The sequence below is a fragment of the Trachurus trachurus genome, assembly GCF_905171665.1.
Source record: "Trachurus trachurus genome assembly, chromosome: 24".
Classification (NCBI taxonomy): Eukaryota; Metazoa; Chordata; class Actinopteri; order Carangiformes; family Carangidae; genus Trachurus; species Trachurus trachurus.
In genome coordinates this window covers 8,572,475-8,596,159 of record NC_139910.1, presented here as the reverse complement: position 1 = coordinate 8,596,159, position 23,685 = coordinate 8,572,475, and the positions used below count along the sequence as shown (strand labels likewise).

The 23,685-nt window shown below is 40.7% G+C and overlaps 1 protein-coding gene across 1 annotated transcript in view; it reads left to right on the top strand.

Moving 5' to 3' along the window:
* The window catches only part of map3k5 (mitogen-activated protein kinase kinase kinase 5), a 94,238-nt gene that overhangs the window by 27,179 nt on the left and 43,374 nt on the right, over window positions 1–23,685 (top strand). Inside the window, exons 3-6 of the mRNA XM_084001052.1 lie at window positions 2,521–2,544; window positions 9,606–9,799; window positions 13,058–13,226; window positions 16,321–16,427. Coding sequence (XP_083857178.1) covers window positions 2,521–2,544; window positions 9,606–9,799; window positions 13,058–13,226; window positions 16,321–16,427 — 494 coding nt within the window. The remainder of the gene's footprint in view (window positions 1–2,520; window positions 2,545–9,605; window positions 9,800–13,057; window positions 13,227–16,320; window positions 16,428–23,685) is intronic.

The window sequence follows — 23,685 nt, the reverse complement described above, 5'->3', positions numbered from 1 at the left end:
AAGCCTTTATTATTTATGCATCATAATTGGTTAAGATGACATTCAAGGCTTTGCCGCAATGTAAACCGGTACCTAATGGGCGTTTTCCCCTCCCTGCGGTCTGCAGCGGTGCCCACCCGTCTGGCTGGGCGGTGGGCAACCTCCTTTCTCTCTGGTGGTTTCCTCTGATCTCTATCAGGCAGTCGCTGGCTGCTGTTTTAAAGTCAGAGCTTTTCTTTAAATACTGCAGCTCCTTTTTAAAAATACACCACCAGGACCCCACAGACGCCTTTGTGTACTCACTGGTCATGCTTCTTTTCACTGAAGGTTTTTTCTTTTTTTTTTCCTCTTAAGAATAAAATAGCGCCTGTGTGCACACAAGCACGATCTAGTATTAGAGAATAGAGTTGAAGGTTGAGGGTTTAGGATTTTCAGTTTGAAAAGTCGCGTGTGCTCAGGATTTCATCTTTTGACTTGATATTGAAATACATTTAGATCTTTTAGAGGTGAATTTTTTTTGTTTATAAGCTCAGTCAAATCATCTAATGTTCGATGCAGGAATTGGCAGCTCGTTCATTCATGTGGCTCTGGATTAAAGATGTACTGTATGTGCACGGTCCAAGTTTAAATAATTTGCCACTGATATTACAGTATTATCCCAAAATTAGAATCAAGGAAATGTGGTTGGATGGTTCGTTCATTTTAGAGCCCACATATTATTACAGTAAATGTCGTCAAAAGCAACCCTCTCCTTGGCAGAGTGTCCGACGTTATGCTTTTAACACTGAGGCCTCAGTCTGCTGCAGACAAACCAGCCTGTACATCAATGTTGCACAGAAAAGTTCAGACTCAGCCCGTTTTCACACCTCCCGCCCTGTCGTGGTGGTGGTGGGTGTGGTTGGCTGGTACGTTTCATAAAAAATAAAAAAATAACAGCACCCGTCCCTTTTACACACTGAAAGGAGGCGTCAGACGTCAGTGTCGGGTGATGCAACAGCGGTGACATGGTTTGATGGATACTGAGGTTTAAATTTCTGTCATTTCAACAGAAAAGCTTGTGCTACTTTTGCCCATCACCACAAACCTTTATCTTTATACTCAGGATATAAAACATCGCTCCGTGCCACCTCAACTTTAACATCATTTTATCAATGGAATAGTAATATTATTTATTTCTTGGCTGTGTCGTTGTATATAAAATGATTTACAAAGCAACAACCTCCCTCCATGAACAGTCACGTATTCGTTTTTATGTGGCAAATCAGTTGAACGCTCAAGGACAGTTAGAGATGCATTTATTCATGGAGAATGAAATCTCCATTTCTTATATGAGCAGACTTACTCACCAACTTATTTTATTGTTAAATCTGTTTGTCTGCACGATTATGTAAGAAAGAATTATTACAACTTGCACTGAACCTGGTGGATTAGTGGGGTCAGAGGTCAGGAAAGAACCTGTTACATTTTAGAGATAGACAGATAGATAGATAGATAGATAGATAGATAGATAGATAGATAGATAGATAGATAGATAGATAGATAGATAGATAGATAGATAGATAGATAGATAGATAGATAGATAGATAGATAGATACTGTAGATACTATAGACTGATAGATACTGTAGATACTATAGATAGGTAGATACTGTAGATACGATAGATAGATAGATAGATAGATAGATAGATAGATAGATAGATAGATAGATAGATAGATAGATAGATAGATAGATAGATAGATAGATAGATAGATAGATAGATAGATAGATAGATAGATAGATAGATAGATAGATAGATAGATACAATATTTGTATAGCACCTTTCATGCACAAAGTTCAGCCCAAAGTGCTTTACAGGGTAAAAGAATGGTACAGTACAGCAAAAGGCAATACAGACGAGATAAAAACATTAAAACATAATGCATGCAATTTAAAGTTTACAGTTTCTAGAGTTTACAACAACAACAAGAAAGAAGAAAAAAGGGGGGCGGGGGATTATAATACCAGTGATTAATTAAAAACTAGAGTATAAAAATAGGTCTTCAAGTGCTCTATGGAGGCTGCTTCTCTGACGTGAGTGGGTAGTCTGTTCCAGGCCATTGGGGCATAAAAACACAATGCTGCTTCACCGTACTAAGAGCACACACTCGCACAAATTCAGATCATCTACTATAAATTAGATTTTTTTTAATTCTCTGATGCTGGTTCATGTTGTTTACACTGGTTATCTATGATCATCCTTCTAGCTTTGGCATGTTTCTACCCTTTATTTGGTGAATTAGAGGTGCTGCGACCACATAACGTCTGCTTACAGCATCGCAGCTTATCACCAGGAACATTCAATAGGTGTTACTCAATCACAATATGGTTAACATCGAGTGTAATGTGAGGTATGATGTGTTTGATGTCGGTGGAACTGGTAGTTTTTTTTTGTATTTTTTTTATCCAGTATCACAACGTCCAAAATAGAATTTGCCGTGAGGGTAAAAATGTTCCTGCTGAATCTCTAAATGCATCTTTCTCTCTCTTTTTCTCTTCTTTCAGGAGATAATTTGCCAGAAGAACACTGTAAGTACACAAAGCAATCCTTTTATTCTTTGTTTTTTTTCCCTCTCGCCTCTGACTTTCACACATTATTCACCCGTTGCTCACACATCACACATCACACACACAAGAATATGCTTTTATACAACGTGCAGGGAGTCACAGTGTCTAACACCATATGTTGTAAAGTTTTTTCTCCTCTGCAGCTCACCGTTGTTTAGAAGCTGTGAGAAATGCTCAGTTTCATTTCATTTAAAAGAAAAGAAAAGAAAAGAAACATATTTCAGTTTCAGGATATTAGTTTTTTGTTCTCAGACTGTATGAACACTGCAATCTGCATAAAAAAAGGCACAAGAAGCATTATGAAAATTTGACTTGCAAAAGCTGCAACATTCAAATAAGGTGTTGACGCAAAGCTAAGGAAATCCTGTTCTTTACTGAGTCACATCCTTCTGCACTTCCTAATACAATAGCATGTGTACATACAGTACAGTGCTGCTGTATAGCATATGTTCTTAATAGCGTGGAGCACTAATCCTGCAGCTCTGAGCCGTGTTACAGCACCAGATGACACACTGCGTCCAACCTGTTGTTACAGCAGCGGAGAGATGTTTTAATTCATTTGCTTATTCAAGTCAAAATAATCCAATATAAAACAGAGAAAAGCAGCTGGAAGTAGCTGGGGATAACACATGTTTTGCATCTGTGCCTGATAAACAAGGATTCACCGGTCCAAACAGTTAGAAATCTTCTGTAAATCCTCTAAATGAACAGTCGGCCATTTGATCAGAAAGTGGAGCACGGTGTGATTAAAGCGCAGGAGGAGGCTGAGTTGTTGTCCAGGAGTCCACGTTCAGGAGTCAGATGAAAGGCTTAGCTCTCTTAAGTGGCTTTTCTAGAGTGGAAGGAGGTGGTACCTGTGCTGCATGAAATGTACTGATCTCTGACACTGACTCGCACCATGTGAGAAGAGCTGATTATCACTCACGGTGTGTGAGAGTGAGCTCGCCGAGCTCCCTCGTGTGCACTCGCTCGTCTTTGTTCTCCTGCTCGTGTTAAAGCTCTCAGCCACCCTCTGCTCTTAACGAACCCTCTGCGCTGGTTGGAAGTGCACTCCAAGAGCTGTATCTGCAAAGTTTGTAATCATTTGATTTGATTTTACATCCCCCTTTGATGTATTTCTTTTTTTTTCTTCTTTTTTTTCCCCTCGTGCATGCTCCCAGTATAATTAACAAAATGTTTATACAGCCTCCGTTTTAATCACTTTCATTTCCTTTCAGTAGCAGACGGTAAATGCAGCAAACACACTCTGATCATCCTTCTTATCTCAGCCTGAGGGATTAATGGACATATTATTACCGATATCATAATACGGCTAAGTGCAATATCCTAGATCACAGGAACCGCAATTGTTTTGATAATTTATTAAAATGTGTCACAACAAGCCGTAAATGAAGCACAGCGCTGCCTCGGCCTCAGGCTGTACAGGTCAGCGCAATGTAATCAAAACTGCGGTTTGGCAACGCGCAAGTAAAATGGAGACGCCCGGACAACAAATGATACTGAAAATGTAAAGTGACATGTTTGTTTTGGACCCCCCCCCCCAAAAAAAAAAAAAAATCACACCATTAATTTTATATTTTAGTGAAAATGAGTTTTCACACTGAAATCACATATCGGAATATCTGCCCATATCATCTTGTTGCAAATCATGCAGCCCTAATATATTTATAAATATTTATATGTTCTCCAGATGGAGGTTTTGATACAGACTCCACCACCAAAAATCACATAATCATCTTTTTTTTTTTTTTCTCGGTGAAAGTGAAACACACAAATTTTCCATTCCCACTGTATAACTGTGACTCATATTGCAATAGCAATAGCTGTCAAAATAATCCTAGTATGATTTTTCTTTTCTTTTCTGCATATCATTCAGCTGTGTTCATATTAATATTAAAAGGTCACAAGTAAACTTTCACCATTTTTAGTGACCTTCCACCTACACCAACAACTAAAGACGGACACATCAGCCTGCCATGGTCAAGGAGCTCAAATAAAACTTAACATTATTTAACACAGACATGCAGTGAGGCTAAAGCTGCATATCAGAGGTTAAAACTCATTGTTATTATGACCTTTTATGATACATGCAGGCAACATGGAAGTAAAGAGGCAGTGTTTTTCTTGTATCAGTGGTTAATTTTAGTATCAGAAGTGTGAATGAATAATCTTTTATCGCCATGTGCAAAGAGGAAAAGTGAGTGTTAGGTGATTTGAGCCTATTGTGATATCATCACGGGGGTAGAGATGGTGAAAAGTGAAAAGTAGCCTAAAGGAAACTCAGATTGATTATATTCATTTTGTCTTCTTATATGTTGTTGGTTTTTTTTTCATCCGACGTGTTGCTGACGTGTCATGTATCAGCTGGCCCCCCTCCCCTGGGTGGTCTCTGGATAACCCTGATAAATGACACGTCAGCAGCACGTCGGATGGCGCCTCTGAGGAAGACTGGAGTCACAGTCACAGTCGAAACTGTCAAGCAGGTAACACCACTCCAATTTTTTGTCTAAACACAAGAAAAAGATAACATACAGTAAAGGAAACTGGGGAAGATCTGGATGGAGGAAGAAGAAGAAGATTTTGAAGATTTTACAACCACATTTTATTCACAAATCACAGGACACTAGTATCAGCTGTTCATTTTACCCAACCACAGACTTATCTATTTATAAAACCACACCATAAACACACATTCATACATACTGTACTGTACACAAACAACCCCAAATCAATCAATAAATAAATAGATACTCCGTCAGTAGTTCAAAACACTGGTAAAAGAAAGTTCATTATTTAAAACATGTTGTTGTGGCACCAAATGTCTGAGAAGCTTCCCAGGTCTCCCATCAATCTGTAAAAGGAGAAAAGAAGAGGAAGAAGAAAGCCTGTGTTTCTAATTGGTTTAAACTAAGTGCATTCATCTTCCCACCTTGATTATATTAATCCATGTAATGAGCCTCTGTTGGTGGACATGAAATCACTGTAATAAGTTACAGTATAACAACACACTCACACACATTAATTCCTTTGTGTTGGTGTGAATTCACTCCGTGTAGCGACTATAGCGACCCACAGCCCACAGGTACAGACTGGAGGAGGCCATGTTAGTCATCACATTCACTACCTCAATGGGTTAATGGCTGCTGCTGCTGCTGGAACAGAACAGTCATATAAATGAAGAGCTGATAGCAAGTTGTAGTCAGCTCGTCGTGTGCGTGTGTGTGCGTGTGTGTGCGTGTGTGTGCGTGTGTGTGTGTGTGTGTGTGTGTTGAAGGTGAGTGAGTAGGCATGCGGCTCCAATGCTGAAACTCCAAATGGACAGATGGACCATGGGTATAAGGCTAACAACCGGGATGACTCACACTCACTCACTCGCTTGCTGAAGAAGAAGTGACTCACTCTCATCAGTCACATTCACCAGACTACAACCCCCCCGACCCCCCCCCCCCACACACACACACACACACACACACACACACACACACACACACACACACACCATGAGCTGATACTGTCACATGTGTGTTTGACTCAAACCTGTTAACCTGTGAGCGGGCCAGCGGAGGTTAGCGGCCGGTTGACCTGCAGGCAGCCGCTCTGAAATATGCATCAGCCTGTGAAAACAAAACCCGCCGTCATGTGATCCCCGCGACGGCATGAATCACACACACACACACACACTAAGAGACACACACATACAAAGGATCTAAATATAGCGTCCAGATTTTTTTTTTTTTTTTTTTGTGCAACCTGTCTGGTTTTACACCTGACCTGATCGAGACAGAGGTCAAAAAAAGGTTTATTTTTGAAAGGCATGCACCGGCGTCCGCCACTGCAGCAGCATACGACGGTGATGTCATGAACCGCTGTTGCACAGGAGGAAGTGAACAGTTTATACTCTCCTTTCACTTATACTGTCTCCACCAGTCTGCACTGAGAGAGGCAGCAGCAGCAGCAGCAGCAGCAGCAGCAGCAGCAGCAGCAACAGAAACTGTGGTTGAATATTAAAGCCGTCAGGAAGCAGCTGGTTGGCAGCTCAGTCGCCTTCAGACGCTCACACACGTCTCTGTTGTTTCACCGCACATCTGACGTTCTGGGAATAGCTCTCCTTGAAAAGACCTCGGCTGCTTCTTGAGGATGTGAGAAGTGGTTTTCCTGCCTGCCTCTTTCTCTCTCTTGTCTCTCTCTCTCTCTCTCTCTCTCTCTGAGCTGTCTGTAAACACCACATGCACGTGTTTCCTCTTTGTTTATTCAGCAGTGGCAGGAAACTTCAACAGGAGCATCATGACCGCTGCTGCTGCTGCTTGGGGGGTTGGGAGGGTGATATGAACGTTAAAGGGGACCTATTATGCTTTTCCAGCTTTTCAGACTTTTATATATGTTTAAAATGTTGGATAATGGTTCTAGAGGCCGTGGAAGTGTCATATCCTGAGGTTAATGCATTTGGAGGTAAACCCTGCTAGATAATTGGGATTTCTCTGCACACCTGTTACACTCCGTTGCGCTGAGTTTTTTTTTACATGAGCTCGCGTCTACGTCGATGCGTGCCGGACTCCCCTACATGGTCATGCCGAGGTCTCTGCTCCAGCCGGCCCCGCCTCCTCCCATGCTGCTCTGTTGTGCCTGGTGTCACAGCGGAGAGCGGAGCGGAGTGGACTACTTCCTGCTTTTTCTCCTGCATGTTGTAGCGCTGTCGCGCCACTTTACTGAGTTTTATTTAGGAGTTTACGCCGACGTTTCATGTAAGTGAAGCTGTACCTGTGTGAGGAGCGACGTACCGCCGGGGCGACGTTGTTCGTCGGACCGACGTAACGCTGGACCACCGGAGCACCGGAGCTCCGCAGCTGCAGCGGCTCCTCACACAGGCAGAGCCCGTCTGCAGGCCTCCTTGGCCGGGCAGACGCCCGTGCTCATCGCGGTAGAGAAAACCATCGCTAATAAACATACCCGCAGGTTTTTTAGACGTTTACCGCCGTGTGGTTAGTCTATTTAGCAGAATGTTGGTCTCATTGATGAAATCTTGTGGCAGTTGAATTAGTTTGAATGAAAAGTGAAGCTGTGAGAAGGAGGAGGAGGAGAGGAGCAGTGCTGCTGTAGTCTATGTGCACAAATCACCACATTTACATCAATAAATAACTGTTTTACAATGAACTGACCAGTCTGCATATATTTTTAATTTATTTTATATATTTATTTTTGCATTTTTATATTACATGTTAGGCTACATGGTTACAGTAGCCTACATGGCAAAGACTACTCTATACCATCTTTGGTTAGGGTGAGACTAGGTCATGGGCACATTTCATTACACAATGTAGACTGGTCAGATGCAGACTGGAGATCTGGCAATTTGCCTACTGCAGATTCAGCTTTTGTTTGCATACTACATTTTGGCCAAATCAGTATAGGTACTAGTAGACATCGTCATGGTAACGCAATGCTGAGGGAGTGGTTCATTTGCATTTAAAGGGAGGGGCCACTGAAACAGACCGTTTTGCACAGCCCTGTTTTTGAGAATGCTGTGATGTTTGATCTTTGGGGTATTTTGACCTAAGCACGTCACAGACATGTCTTTAAGACACCCAGGAACTATTTTAGTTTGTGCAAAAAGGAGCATAATAGGTCCCCTTTAAAACAAACACAGATACAGGAATTTACCTCCAGACAAAACACTAGCTACATGACAGGAATTGGAGTTTAGTAAGTTGGTTTTAACTGCAGCTGAAACTGAAACAGACTCGAAACAGAAATGACTCCTGAATGCCTCAGCTGCAGGAAATCACAGGGTAGAGCTGCTGTGTGAACTATAGGTTGATTTTCACAAGGCTGCATAAGCAAGTGGGATTTGTGAGTGCTGCTGCTGCGGCTGCTCAAAGTGTTTGTGTTGTTGCTATTGGTGTCAGAAAGCAGCTCCTAATGCAGGTGTCACCACCACCACTGATGCACATCCCTGCTGCTGCACACCGGCTGCAGACTGGCTCACTGAAAGCAGCACCACATAATAATAATAATAAATGCTGTTAGTCTGTGGAGAGAGATCAGAGCCGCCGAAGCCCCTTGTCAGTACCGAAACAGCTCAGCCCTGCCCCGGGCTATCTACTTCCTCCACACACACACACACACACACACACAGTGTAATGTTTAACTGTACTGTGTCCATGCACAGTTTTGTTTGTTACGTAACTAAGATAAGGTAACTGTTTAATGAGGGTGTGTCACTGTGCCATAAATGGACACACTTGTACTGCAAAGATATTTTTGCCTACAATCCATTGTACTCTCACTGTGGGTTATTAATACACATAATAGCTCAATAAGCTTCATATAAGTAGTCACAATGTACAGTAGCTACCTATATAAAATAGTTGCATCAAGAGAAATAATGAAATAATATTCAATTCAATTCAATTTATTGTCACTTTCATGAAAAAACCTTTGTTTAACATGGGAGCGAGAAGCCGTTCTCCCTGTCATGTTGTTTGCAAAATAAAGAAACAGTAGCAGTTTTGTTAAGTAAAATAAAAAATAAATACAGTAAGAATAGATAAGATTACATTAAGTGTGCCGGTTGCAGTTAGTTGGAGAAAGTGCAGGTGCACGTGTGTGTAGAACAGTCAGCGTTTACACACAGTTTACAACAGTAGAAAAAACAACAGTTATATAGATTAGCCAGTCTATTCAAGACTGAAAAGGCAACTTGACTTTTTTTTTTATTGCACATGTAGTTTTGATCTTTGACAATAGACAGTTTTCGTCACTTTTATGAGCTGCTCTGGAGCTTTTAGTCGTGTTGCATGGCCTTCTTCAGCAACCAAGGTTCAAGAAGAAATAGGAGAAGAAGTAGGTCAAGCAAAACTTTTACTTTTAAAGGGGATGAAAAGTTTGTAAGGCATTTAAACATATAAAATCCTAATAAAATGTGTGTATTTCCTATAATTCAAGACAGTTTATACCTTTTCGTACCAAAAATAATCCTGTCATATTAAAATGTACTTGTATTTGTTTTCTTGTACCATTGACAGACATGCTCAGCCAACTACACCTTCATCCCGTACATGGTGACGCCCCACAACAAGGTGTACTGCTGTGAGAGCAGCCTGATGAAGGGCCTGACCGAGCTGATGCAGCCCAGCTTCGAGATGCTGCTGGGGCCCATCTGCATGCCGCTGCTGGACCGCTTCATCCAGCTGCTCAAGGTGTCGCAGGCCAACTCCCAGTAAGTACAGTGACAGGTGGACCATGGATAATGGGTGACATCCAGTTACACACGTTACTATGACGATACATCACCATCACCAATATGTAGCATCCTGTTTTTAAGATTAATAGCTAGTTGCTGCACAATCGAAACTAATAAAATTGAACAAAAGTCTGTTTAATGTTTATATTATGATATATTTAGATTTAGAAACATATATTTATAGTTTAAACATAGTTTAACCAAACCAAATCATCAACAGTTTAGCAGTTAGCATTATAGCAACTCTTGTAAGCTAATGCTAGTTTCAGTTAGCAAGAGTTCAGCCTTTTTTTTGTTTAGTTTGTTTGTTTATCCATTATTGAATTTAGCTGGCAGCTTCCTCATTTTTTTTAGTTGATGGGTTGACACACTTAATTATGTGGTTACCAAAATGTTTTAGCCTAATATTTATGATCTCGATTTATTGAGGGGGAAAATTCAGGAAGTAGTTTGTAAATTGAGATTTAGCATTAGCATCCTGTTTTTCAGGTCAGTACTGCTGTACAGTAAAAAACAGTAACTACAGTAGGAACAAACATAGTTATTGTTTATATTACAGTCTATTTAAATTAAAAAAAACATTTTGTGTGTAATTTGACCAAAATTAAGAAGACTGTTGGCATTATAGCAACTCTAAGCTGATGCTAGAATCAGTTAGCGGGAGTTTAGCTCTTGTTTTTCCCATGTTGACTAAATTTTTTTTTTTTTTCATGTTGACTAAATTTAGCGAGCTACTGCCTCAGTTAGTGACGTGGAATAACACGTTTAATTGATTGTTAATCAAAAATGTGCCTTTTTAATCACTTTTTACTTAGGGAGAAAATTCAGCATGTAAATTTTGCTTCAGCTTTGGCTTTAGCTAAGTGTAACATTAAATCTGTGCAGCTTCTGTCATTTGAAATGATATCTGTGTCTCTCTAATATAATCAAACAGATGCTAAACAGTCAATCAGTTCATAACTCCTAATCTAAACATTGTAATATTTTGACCTTGCACGGTTGAATATACCATTATATAGGCTATCAGTTTTGTTTTTACGATTATTTCCCTACAACCAAGAAAATGCTAATGATCATGAATTTTACAAAACCAAAGGAAACACAAATAGCAAATGTAGTGAATTTTACGATGAGGAAGCAGAAGAGAAAAACTTATTTCTGTAAACAAGAAGTTCCTCAGAAAGCAGTGTAAAATTACCGTTAATCGCAGCAGGCGCACATTGCACTTGTGTAATGCCTAAAAACGTTTCCTCGTTAGTTTTCAGAGAAACAATGTGGAACTGGTTGTTGGATTAACTGCAAACTAAGATGATGAGGGCTGATATATTACTGTAGGTACGTTACTAGAGGAGGAAGAAACAGCGTGATGACAAAGTGATAACTTGTTAAGTTCCCTCAGAGGAAAAATATTGTTTCTAGGTGTTTATGTGACAGCCTATCAGCAGAACAGGCTTTTGTTTTACTGTCCCACTCTTCCTATTTTTACTTGCTGTAATTATTTTTATGTGGTGCATCCCTCAACTTTGACTTGCGTGGTGATTTGCATTTTAAAAAATATGTAAAAAAAAAAAAAAAATGTTTTACACCGCCTCAGTTGCTGGGGTAATATTTTAGACTCTCCTGCCAACAGGCAACGCAGCTGCCAGTACGTTGAAGCTCAGCTCCAGGAATATGAGTCAGGTTTTAGAGGCAGAGATGAAAAATAAATAAATAGATAAAAACATTGATTAAGCGTTTGTCTCCCGGAAACCAGCATCCATGAAGTTACAACCAGTGAAAACACAGCAGAGAGTTTTTAGCTCTGACCTAAATGCATACTGTACATACAGGGAACATGACTGACTGTTTATAATACCTATTTATAACCGTCCAGCCATGTTTTCAATGCGTTACGCCTTGTGGCTATGAAGCCTGTGTGGACTGGGACGCCATTGGCCTTTTAAATAAATCAGGGTATCAGTCAGTTGCCTCTTCCCGCTGTCATGTAGGTTTAATTTTAAGCTAATTTAATTTTAGTCACATGTAGCTGATTCATCATGGGAATAGAGTTTGAACTGAGTCTTTTAACCCTGCCACTCTCTTCAAGGATACACTAAGTATAGCAGAGAGAAAAGCTACTGTGGAGTGGCTTTAATCTGTAGCATAAAGATTATTTAGTCATGATAGGAAAACAGTGCTTTCTCTTGTACTTTGTTTCAAAGAATACGACCAAGCAAATTAAATTTAAGCCGATAAAATGTAACAGATTTATTGTGTATCTAAGTGAGTGAGTAACTTTCTATTTCCCCGAAAACATGGTCCAAGTTCAGCTGAGTTGAACTTGGGGAATGACGGCAATCGGCTGCTAATGCTCATGAGCACATGAATATGAACAAGATAATTTAATTTTTGTCAGCAAACTCACATAAAACTGATTCATTATGTGAATAAGATGTAGTACATTGCATGCACTGAGTTGACATTTGGCATTTAAGCTTTAAACAATAATCCACAGTAGATGCGTCACTGGTGCATGGATCTTTTTAAGATTTCATTAAACTTTTTTTGATACCTGTATTTTCTCAAAAGTAAAAAAAAAAAAAAAAAACAGTTAGGCTACAGTAAGTCTGGATATAAGCAGCCATACAATAACAAAATGAAGTATAAATCTGTTCTGGCCAGGCCATGCTTGTAAAAGAGATTTTTTTTTATCTCAAGCAATTTGCCTGGTAAAATAAAGGTTAAGAAATAAATGAAGTAAACGGGATTGAGAATTTTGTTTATAGCTGGCTTTCAGGGTTAGGGTTATTCATTTCATGCAGCACAAAATTGATATTTTAATGTCCAGCCCAAGTTAAAACAGAGCGTATAGTAATACACTGTCCTTGCCTTATAGGAAGTACATTGCAAAAGTAGACAAAACTTATATTTCTCAAGGAGATCTAAACTGAGATGCTAAGATTTCACTGGAGAACAATCTGAAGTTATGAAGTCGTGTTACAGGAAAGCAACAGAAAAAGAAAAGACACGAGAAAACACAGGAAATGAAGTCCAATAGAGTAGAGTTGCACCTCAGGGAGAAGCTCAGCCACATAAAACAATTACCCGGGTGCTAATTGGATTCTCTTATGGGTGTTGTTGAGAAAACATCAGCCTTCAGTCGAAGGAAGCCGTACCGTATCATGACGTGTCATTTTACGTAGGTGTGTGTTGGGTTGTTTCAAACACTTATAACCTGTGTCTTTTGTCCTGCAGTCAGTATTTCCGTGAGACGATCCTGAACGAGATCAGGAAAGCCCGGGAGCTCTACACCGGCATGGAGCTGGCGGCCGAGCTGAGCCGGATTCAACAGCGGCTGGACAACGTGGAGTGCCTTTCAGTCGACATCGTCATCAACCTGCTGCTGACGTACAGGGACATCCAGGTACATCTCTTCCCCTCTGTTGTCATTTGTTGAATTAAAGGATAATTTCCGTTTTTTTACAACCTGGACCTTATTTCTAGCATAAAATACAATCATTTTACTCACCCAGACAACTCTGGTGTCATTTGGAGTCGTTTTGACGAAATTAGCCCCAGTGGAGCGGCGCGTATCCGTATAATGCGAGAGCTCGGGGCAGTGCAATGCAGCCTCTAAATAACACATTATCCGCCGCAAAACTCGTTCATTTCACCAATATTTTGTTATGATACACTAGTGCTATTCCCCTCCGAGCCCGTGGTGGCATGTTATCAACATCCGGGGTCTCTAGGTTGATCTACTGACCTCTGATCTGGATGATGTCATCTCCAACCGCTGCCCGGCTCATTCTGATAATAATCATTCCACTTCGGCATTCGGGTCCATTTTTATCTCAACTAGCCGGAGCTTTAGTGAGTCCAGGCTGCGGAGAGGAAGCCTGTGGAAGCTGAACTTCATCCAGCTGCTCATTTTGTTCTGACAAGTCAGAAACACGCAGAAACGAACCATAGCGCTAGCGGTAGCAAGTTAGCCGCGCCGGGCAGCGTTCGGAGATGACATTATCCAGGTCAGAGGTCAGTAGGTCAACCTAGAGACCCCGGATGTTGTTAACATGCCACCACGGGCTCGGAGGGGAATATCACTAGCGTATCGTAACAAAATATTGGCGAAATGAACGAGTTTTGCGGCGGATAATGTGTTATTTAGAGGCTGCATTGCGTGCCCCGCGCTCTCGCATTATACGGATATACGCGCCGCTCCACTGAGGCTAATTTCGTCAAAACAACTCCAAATGACACCAAAGTTGTCTGGGTGAGTAAAATGATCGTATTTTATGCTATAAATAAGGTCCAGGTTGTTAAAAAAAACTGAAATTATCCTTTAAGTGTGTGTTGTGTTTGAGTAACAAAAGAAACGAGACACTTACTGGTGACAGTTACTGGTCAGAAACCAGTGAAAAGTGCAACATCTTGGACGTCATTTCATCTTTATTTACACTTCTGGCTCCTGGTTTAATACTGATAACAACGTTCAATAGAAGAGAGGAAAACATGTCTCCAATGGAAGGAAGAAAGAGAAATAATATTCAATACATCAAAAAAGAAATAACATCTTGAAAAGGTGCTGTTTGTCTGGCATCAAGTTTCTAATCAATTAGCCCGAGTCCGTCCTGTCTCTTCATTCTGCTTTGCCACCGTGAGTCACTGCTGAAGGAGCTTTGAAGCTTTTGAGTAGCTCGTCTCGTTAATGCAACTGTGGCTGAAGCTCTTCTTGGCGAGAGGCCATTATCATCAACACCGTCTGCTCCCGGCAAGAAGAAACCTCGTTTGGCACCAGAGGAAATGTACTTACAGCACCTTTTATAATGTCTCTGTTCAAGCAATATTCAGAATATAAAGGTTCGCAATAGTATAAAAACTGGGTCGAGGAGGAGAAGTCCTGGTATTGATGATGAAGTCATAACAGGTTAATGTTTGGTGTTTTTATGCTATATAATAATAGGCTGCAGTTCATCTAATAATAATAATAATACATTTTATTTGTAACGCACTTTATATTTACCAAAAAATCTCAAAGTGCTATTTATCAGTTATTCATTGCAGAGGTCTGTATTATTCGCTTTTCCTCTGTTTTGCTAACCCTCCTCCCGTGCATTTGTATACAACGAAGCCGGCGTTATATATCATATACGGTGTTATGACATGTATATTTGTGTAGTTTAATCTGTCATAAACAAGAGATTACGGGTTACAGGGCATGTTTGTGTCCTCCATTTCCCCTCGTAACAAGTTAAGCCATTTATTAAAGGGATAGTTCAACATTTTGTCAAATTGGCCCATTGCCATAACCCCTATAGTCATAGCAGTAGGTTTGTTACCTTTAATTGTCGGTGCAAGCTATTTTTAGAACGGTGGAGCAGAGCCGTGAGCAGCTCAGAGCTACGCTACGGAGGCTAATGGGATTTCTTAGTTTCCCTCATCACACTCATCAAATACACAATCCAACAACTCCAAAACGCTCTCATGGACAAGTTGTGACCTGCACATTCACCACGCTAGGAGATAATAACAGAACGTTACCAGACAGAGTTGTTTTAGAGGTAAATTCATGCAAAACTGCTGATGTGCGTTCCTGTCGAGGGCCGTTTTTCAGCAAGCAGTCTCTGCATTTACCTCTAAAACAACTCTGTCTGGTAACGTTCTGTTATTATCTCATAGCGTGGTGAATGTGCAGGTCACAACTTGTCCACCAGAGCGTTTTGGAGTTGTTGGATTGTGTATTTGATGAGTTTGACCTTACAACAGCACATAGGTATGTCACCTCAGAGAAGGACATGGTGGAAAAAAAAACTTTCAGTGAAACATCTCAACAAGTTTCTGGAATAAACTACATCAGACGCTCCCGAACTACTGATGCTCCTCTTTAAGTTCAAACACACCAACGTCGCCGCTGACGCCCTCGACCTTGGCAGATGAAGCTACTGTACTCACTGTACTGTACCACACACACACACACACACACACACACAGAGGTCGGTGCCTCGGCAGCAGCGTCACTCCTCCAACAGGAGTTCCGGCTGAACGCCCGCAGAGAGCTCTAGGCGAAGCTTTTGGTTGGCTTGTCTTAAATCTGCCGCTCTCTCCGCTCTGTTTTAGTGTTTGCATTGTGATGGCGCTCGCAGTCCAGATCCTCCCACTCACCATAGGCAGCACTCAGCCTCATAAATCATTCATAGGAACAACAAGCATTGAGGACTTGCTGAATTATTCAACATGCTTTGGGTATAGTGACTATGTAGGCAAGTAGGAGCAACAAAAATGTGATGAAGGGACCGCTCAATTATTGAAGCGCGTTTGGTGTTAAGCAGACAGTTGAGTCTCAGACAGAATGAATAAAGGGACATCACAAAACGCTGCCTCCGGCCCCTCGTGGTCGCTCCACGTCTTCACGAGCCGGGGGAGGCACATTTGGAGGTCACAGGGCGCCGTCCCACAATGCTCAGCGCAGCAGAAGCTCACCACTGTGTGTGTGTTTGTGTTCCCTGCTTTTCTCCTAGGACTACGAGTCCATCGTGAAGCTGGTGGAGACGCTGGAGAAGCTCCCGACCTTTGACCCCGTGGCTCATCCTCACGTCAAGTTCCACTACGCCTTTGCACTGAACCGGTGAGATGGCGAATATGACAGCAGCATCCAAACACACACACACACACACACACACACACACACACACACACACACACACACACACACACACACACACACACACACACACACACACACACACACACACACACACACACATCAACTTTGATCTTGTGTTTGTTCAAGTTTCCTTTCTTGTCGTTCAAACTTTGGATGAAAAGATGCACAGCAGAGTAAAATCATGAGCATCTGAAACCAGAGTAAAAAACAACTCTAAAAGAAAAAAACAGATAATAAATAAACTAATGAAACTGTCAAATTTTATTTTTCATTGATAAATAAAATAAAAAATCTGTCGGAGAAACAGCGGAGATAAACATGAGGCGACCGGAAGCATCTTAACTGTGGAACTGTTTTTACACAATACTTAAAGGGATAGTTCAACATTTTGGCAAATTGGCCCATTGCCATAATCCCTATAGTCATAGCAGTAGGTTCGTTACCTTTAATTGTCGGTGCAAGCTATTTTTAGAACGGCGGAGCAGAGCCGTGAGCTGCTCAGAGCTACGCTACGGAGGTTAATGGGATTTCTTGGTTTCCCTCATCAAACTCATCAAATAAAGAGTTGTTTTTAAGGCAAATGCAGAGACTGCTTGCCCTCGACAGGAACGCGCATCAGCGGTTTTGCATGAATTTACCTCTAAAACAACTCTGTCTGGTAACGTTCTATTATTATCTCATAGCGTGGTGAATGTGCAGGTCACAACTTGTCCACCAGAGCGTTTTGGAGTTGTTGGATTGTGTATTTGATGAGTTTGATGAGGGAAAACAAGAAATCCCATTAGCCTCCATAGAGTAGCTCTGAGCAGCTCGCCGCTCTGCTCCGCCGCTCTAAAAATAGCTTGCACCGACAATTAAAGGTAACAAACCTACTGCTATGACTATAGGGATTATGGCAATGGGCCAATTTGCCAAAATGTTGAACTATCCCTTTAAATATTTCTGAATATTTTTGATTTGTGTAATTCTTAAAAATTTATTTTATTTCAATTCTTCATCACGTTTTGAGGTGAATTCAGGTAAAACCACGGGAGCTGCATTGATGTGCACCACGGCAGAAGAAAGCACTCATTTCCAATTGTTGTGAAGGACAACTGATTGGTTTGAACAGCATGCATGTACGTTAACCTGCAAGTAACCATGGCAGCGATACTTACTGAGACTTCATGCTATGTTGGCGATAATGACTTCCACTGAAAAATGGCCTGAACATTACAGGGATATTACAGGTTACAAAGAGCCGTCAAACAGATGGACAATGACTTGAAGCGTGTTTTTCTTTAATATGTGGTCGTGTACGAGGAAAATGAAACACGCCAAGGTCTCCTGACCTAGAAAATAATGAACTCAGTGGAAGCGAAATTCACTCCTTACTTTCAGCCACAACCACCTGCTTATGTTATGTTGTAAATGTGCATATTTAACACTTATTTATTTTATTGCATATTTGTTTCAGTGGTTTTTCTGCCAAGTTGGCCAAGTAGTACATGTTCACATATGAGCAGTATGACTCTGGCTTTTCATTACTCTCAGCACTTACACATAGAAGTCCAGTTAGAAACAAGGTCAACAGAGAAAATGAACAGATAAGGAGGAAGGATGGTGCAAAGATATAGTGAAATAAAAGTGGTGGATTCAGTCCAGACAGCAATGCAACAAGAACAGCGTGGTTATGTGGCGCTGATAGTTTTCAATTTGGTCTCAAACGCAGCTTTTACCGTCTGATCGAACCCTGAAATGTAGTTTTGAGTCCAGGTGGGAGTTTTAAACGCTGTAGTTTGGAGTTGATCTGTGGGATTTGAACGGTTTTTCATGAGCAACAGTAATGGGAGAAGGTTTTTTTTGTTTGTTTTAATGCAGCTGTAACTTCAGGTTCCCAAGCAGCAGCAGTGATGTTATTAGTGGTGTGTGTATGTGCAGTTTCTCTTTCACAGGGGGGGGAAAGAGACAGATGTAACAAAAAACAGGAGGTTCAGACTGCCTGTTTCTCACCAGCTGCTTTTCTTGTAAACTTCCTGCGGTTTTTTCGAGGTGCCACCGCCTCAAATAGCAATAAAACGCGCTGTGCTTTAATTTGGCAGCAACTGGAAAATGTTTCTGCAGGGTGCCAAGATGTCCGTGTGTTGTGTTCGCTGCCTGGCACTGTCTGTCTGTCTGCCTGCCCCCGTTATCCGGCTGTGATATTGAGTTGTTGTAGTTGGGGTTTTTTTTTATTGTTTATTTTCGCCTGGAGACAGAAAACTTAAGAGATTTTTGATGTGATGACGAGCGTTAATGACAGCAGAGCAGAGTAAAGATCCTCAGTCGTTAAGAGGAGAAGAAACCAAAAAGCTGGAGGACGTCGTCGTCTTTTTTATGTCATCTCGTCTATTCAGCAGCAGAGCTGGAGAAGTCTCTGTAACTATGACAACCGCTGTCGCATGTGGCTGTTGATCATTTCACTTGTTGGTGATTTTATGTGGCTTTTATTTTGAAAAGAAAAAAAGTATTGAGGAAGATGCAAAGATTATAAGAAGAGAAGTAGATCTTATACTTAAGCAAAAGAAGAAACATCACATCACAGAACTGTATGAAAATAATCAAATTCAAAATATACTTAAAGGGATAGTTCAACATTTTGGCAAATTGGCCCATTGCCATAATCCCTATAGTCATAGCAGTAGGTTCGTCATTATCTCATAGCGTGGTGAATGTGCAGGTCACAACTTGTCCACCAGAGCGTTTTGGAGTTGTTGGATTGTGTATTTGATGAGTTTGATAAGGGAAAATCCCATTAGCCTCCGTAGCGTTGCTCTGAGCAGCTCACGGCTCTGCTCTGCCGTTCTAAAAATAGCTTGCACCAACAATTAAAGGTGACGAACCTACTCCTAAAACTATAGGGATTATGCCAAAATGGGCCAATTTGCACAAAATGTTGAACTATCCCTTTAAAGTATCAAAAGTAAAAGTACTTATTCCTGTGTATTACAGTATATTATTGTATTGTAAGTATGGATGTAAGCGTCACTTTGATGTTGCAGCTTTATACTGTGTATACTGCTGGGCAGCTTAATCTGCAATATTGCATTATAACATTAGTCAATTATATTTTATGTTATTTATGTAAATGAGCAAAATAGGTAGTAGTCACAGCTGTCAATCAAGTGCAGTTTATATTTCCTGCCTGTGGAGAGGAAATGTGAACTTGCATAACATTGAATTACTCAAGAAAAGTGAATTAATGAACTGGAAAAATGAATTGTAGTTTTCATATGTTTTTTAACGTAAAAATTATGACTAAGTGAGCCTGTGGTTCAGGAGACTTTATTCTGAGTTAAAGCAGCGTTTTTAAATTTTAAATCCACAGACGAACATTTTATGTCTCTGACACTGAGCTGGTAAAATAACTTTACTGCAGCTTGAATACAAAACGACCGTTTAACATTGTAGTCGTGAAGAAGTCGGGATAAAATAAAACACGGACGCTGAAAGACGAGTTTCATTCAAACTGTGAAACCGAATGAATCATTCAAGTGAAGGAAGAACGGTCGTATAAAGTTTTCTCAACGTGACGATTATCAATATTCAGCTTTAATAAACGCTCAGTGATTAATTGATTGATTGATGTGGAGTAGGTGGTGATCGGTATGAACTCGGGAGGAAACAGCCTCCTCCGATCCAAGTAGCCATCATCCCTCTGGAGGGAGAGAAAGGCGAGCGAAGGCAGAGAGATGTGTAGAGGAGAGAACAGGTCATGTCTCCCGGAGCGCTCTTCCCTCTGGACGGTCTCCATGGTAATAGCTGGCAGCTCATATGTTTTATTTAACCTTCAGGCTCTGGAGAGAAGCCACTTTATGTCTATCAGCATTTTTTTTGTATGTGTGTGTGCGTGTGTGTGTGTGTGTGTCGACGACCATCACACATTTGTGGCCATGTGAGACTTCACTGAGTCGATGGCACCGCTCTGTCCTGACACATTCACTGACTCAAGAACGGTGTCTGATTGAAATTTCATACCTCGAAACAGAAAACTCGCTCAATGGACTCGACGATGTTGCTGCCGCTGCTGCATAAATTAGCAAACTAATGAGGAAACTGATTTTCCTGGAGCTCTTTGTGACCTTTGTTGATACTAACCTGAACCCTAACGCTCCGTATGTTACATAATGATGACAAGTATGTCGACAGAATGTAGAGAATCAGCTCAATTAATGGGCTCTTTATTCCCACTGATTTATACATTAATGATTCAAATGAGGGCACTTTATGTAAAAAGGCTCAAGTGGCTCTTGTTTGATTTTTGACCTGTGAATTTAAATAATGTGTCCGCCGGTAATTTCTGCTTTCATAGTTTCTGTTTTTTTTCTAGTAGATAGATGCAACACCGGCTGAATGAGATGTGACGATGTCTATTTAGGGTTTGGGCACAAAAACAACTTGATTAAACTTTGTTCATCCTTCTTCTCAGATTGGGTCTTAATGAGCTTAAGAAAATCAAACATCTTGTGCATCGTTATAAGAAAAATAAAAAGGTTGTAAAATGATGAATAATTAATATCTAGGGCTCTCCGGGGCAAATTCAAATCCGACTCTCGGCCCTTTGCTGCTGTTTGTCATCTCTCTCCCCCCTGATATCCTGTCTCTTATGTTTGAAAAATATATATATATACAGTATCTATTCACATTCATAAAAACATGTAATATGATGGTACAAGAATTGACGTGGGAATTTGAACACTATCTAAAAGAAATGTAAAATGAAACACATAAAAAAAACAGACGAAGAAATTAATTAGTGCACAAATAATTAAACGTTAAATGTGGGCTGGGCTCACAGCTCAATAATAATTTTGCTTTTATTCCTTAAACAGAAAAGACTTCTGCAGTACAATAAGTGGTTTCCAGATCTTATTACATTGTAGGAGTCTGTGTTGTAAGACAAATCTAATCCTTTGGTAAATGGACTTGCACGTGCACATATAGCACTTTTCTAGTGTCCAGGACGACTCAAAGTGCTTTACACATTCACATTCACACAGCACTTGAAAGCTGCTCATTCATACACCCAATGCACAGACCAACGCAGGTCGTTCTCAGATTAGTGAATGACCCGCTCCTGACCTGAGCCACACATCCCTCCATCACAACGCTCCTCCTGCTGTCGACATCACACACACACATCAGCTGACTTCCTGCTTCCTCGAGTTGCTTGAATCTAAAAAAAAACAAAAAAAAAACACCATTCACACATCACGTCTTAAAGCTTGTGATTGAGAATTACAGATGTTGTCATTGGCCCCCACATGATGAAAAGAATGACACAAACAGCTGCAAGTTGCACCACCGTCCACATGTTGAAGCAGCTGTTGCAGCATCTTCGTCTTGCAGCTTCGTCGGTGCAGCTCTGTCGTGAGCTCTTGTTGCCTCTTGTTCTCTCACATCTGATTCACTCCAGTCTGACCAGTTAAAGTCACGTGTCATCGTCCGCCTTCTTTTATATAAACTGGTCAACAACAGCAGCAGCAGCAACATCTCACCGCCCCCGAAACGACCGTTAATTTGAAACTGAACATTACGGCCGTCATTAAAGCCGCAGTTATTGTATTAGACTTAGTTAAACGTCCTCTAATAAGCTGACAGCCGAGATTATAACTAATTACATGTGTGAGTCACTGACAGTGAATTAAGATTTGATAGATTTAATAGTTTTGCTATGTTACTTTCTGTTTCTCTTCTTTTTTTTATATACCTGCAGCAACAGGAGCATTAATGTCGTCCCTGGACTCTTGAGAGATTACAGCAGGAAATAGGAAAAAATAAGCTTTCACAATAAGACATTTGTGTAATTTAACTAATTGCAGCCTCAAGGTGTTGCAGTTCATTTCCTGACAGGAGAAGTCCTCCTTCTTCTCCATCTTTTTGTGTTCATGTTGAATGGGCCGCCAATTATAAAGCCTCAATTATCCCAGAACAGGTTTGTAATAACAGAACCGACTGTACCTGAATGATGATGACGATGCAAAGTCGGAGGTTCACCTCCACAAACAAAGGTGACGCTCTTATTTTTTCACTTTTAAAACGAACCCTGTGACCTCAGTCATTCAAGTCAGGCTCCTAATGGAGTCGTCGTCATGTCCCACAACAATGGCCGAGCTGCAGTTCCCTGGATACACTCAGCAAACACACGCATTGATTATTTCATGCACGCAGTAATTTACAGTTTTTTCTTTTTTCCCCCCCCACTGCCATCATCTATTCAACTGAAGACACTTAGATGTGTCATATAAATTGTACTCCTGGTGCTTTAAGTGTGAGTTTTAATGTTTATACTTCAGACTCGGTGAATACATTTACACTTATTACTGTTAATGGGTTTTTATCAATGGGAACAGACAGAGAGAAGCTGCACACAGCGAGGAGGGAGCTGTGTGCACAATCTGACAAAGCACCTTCACTCTGGGATTATTTTAAGAAAGAAGTGACCTCCGTGACCTCCCACCCCCCTGCTCGAGGCTAGCGTTTGAGGTGCACTCTGGGTAATGTAGGCGGCAGGTTTTAACAAGCCGGAGGAATGTGTGGAATCTGCTACGTTGAGTTCAAGAACCAGAAGTAATTATGAGGAATTATTGAATCCAACTATTGAGACCAAGCCCTGTTCTGTAACCACAAGCAAACAAAGATGTACCATGTACTCATGGGTGGAGCATTAGGTTTTACTCCTTTAGTACTTTATATTGTTTTGTAAGTCTCACTGTCTTTTAATAGAAGAAGGCGTGCCACCTGTTGCATCATCTGGAATCGCATGGAAACACATGAAATATTTAAACCATTCATTTGTAATTAGGGATGTCATGATCACTTGTTTTCACGATTAATCGTGGCATTAAAAGCCACAATTAATTTATTGTAAAGATTCCTAAATACCGTCACTTTCTAAAAGGGATTATGTCGGAACCATATTGGCAGATGTGCACCAAAGTAAAGGTAGATTGCACAGATACTGGTCCACTTAACTAACGTAACATTGAATTGGTAGGAATTTAAATGTTACAGTAGCGTCATTTGTAATAATAAAAAAAGAGATTTGGTAGAGATGACAATGAATGACTTGAAGGATTAATAATTGGTCCTATATTAATATATACTTAAGATATTTTGTGTAAATAATTAATAATGTAAGTATATTTTGACAATATTTGATTTTACACATTCATGGTGTTGTGAAATTAATGAATGCATA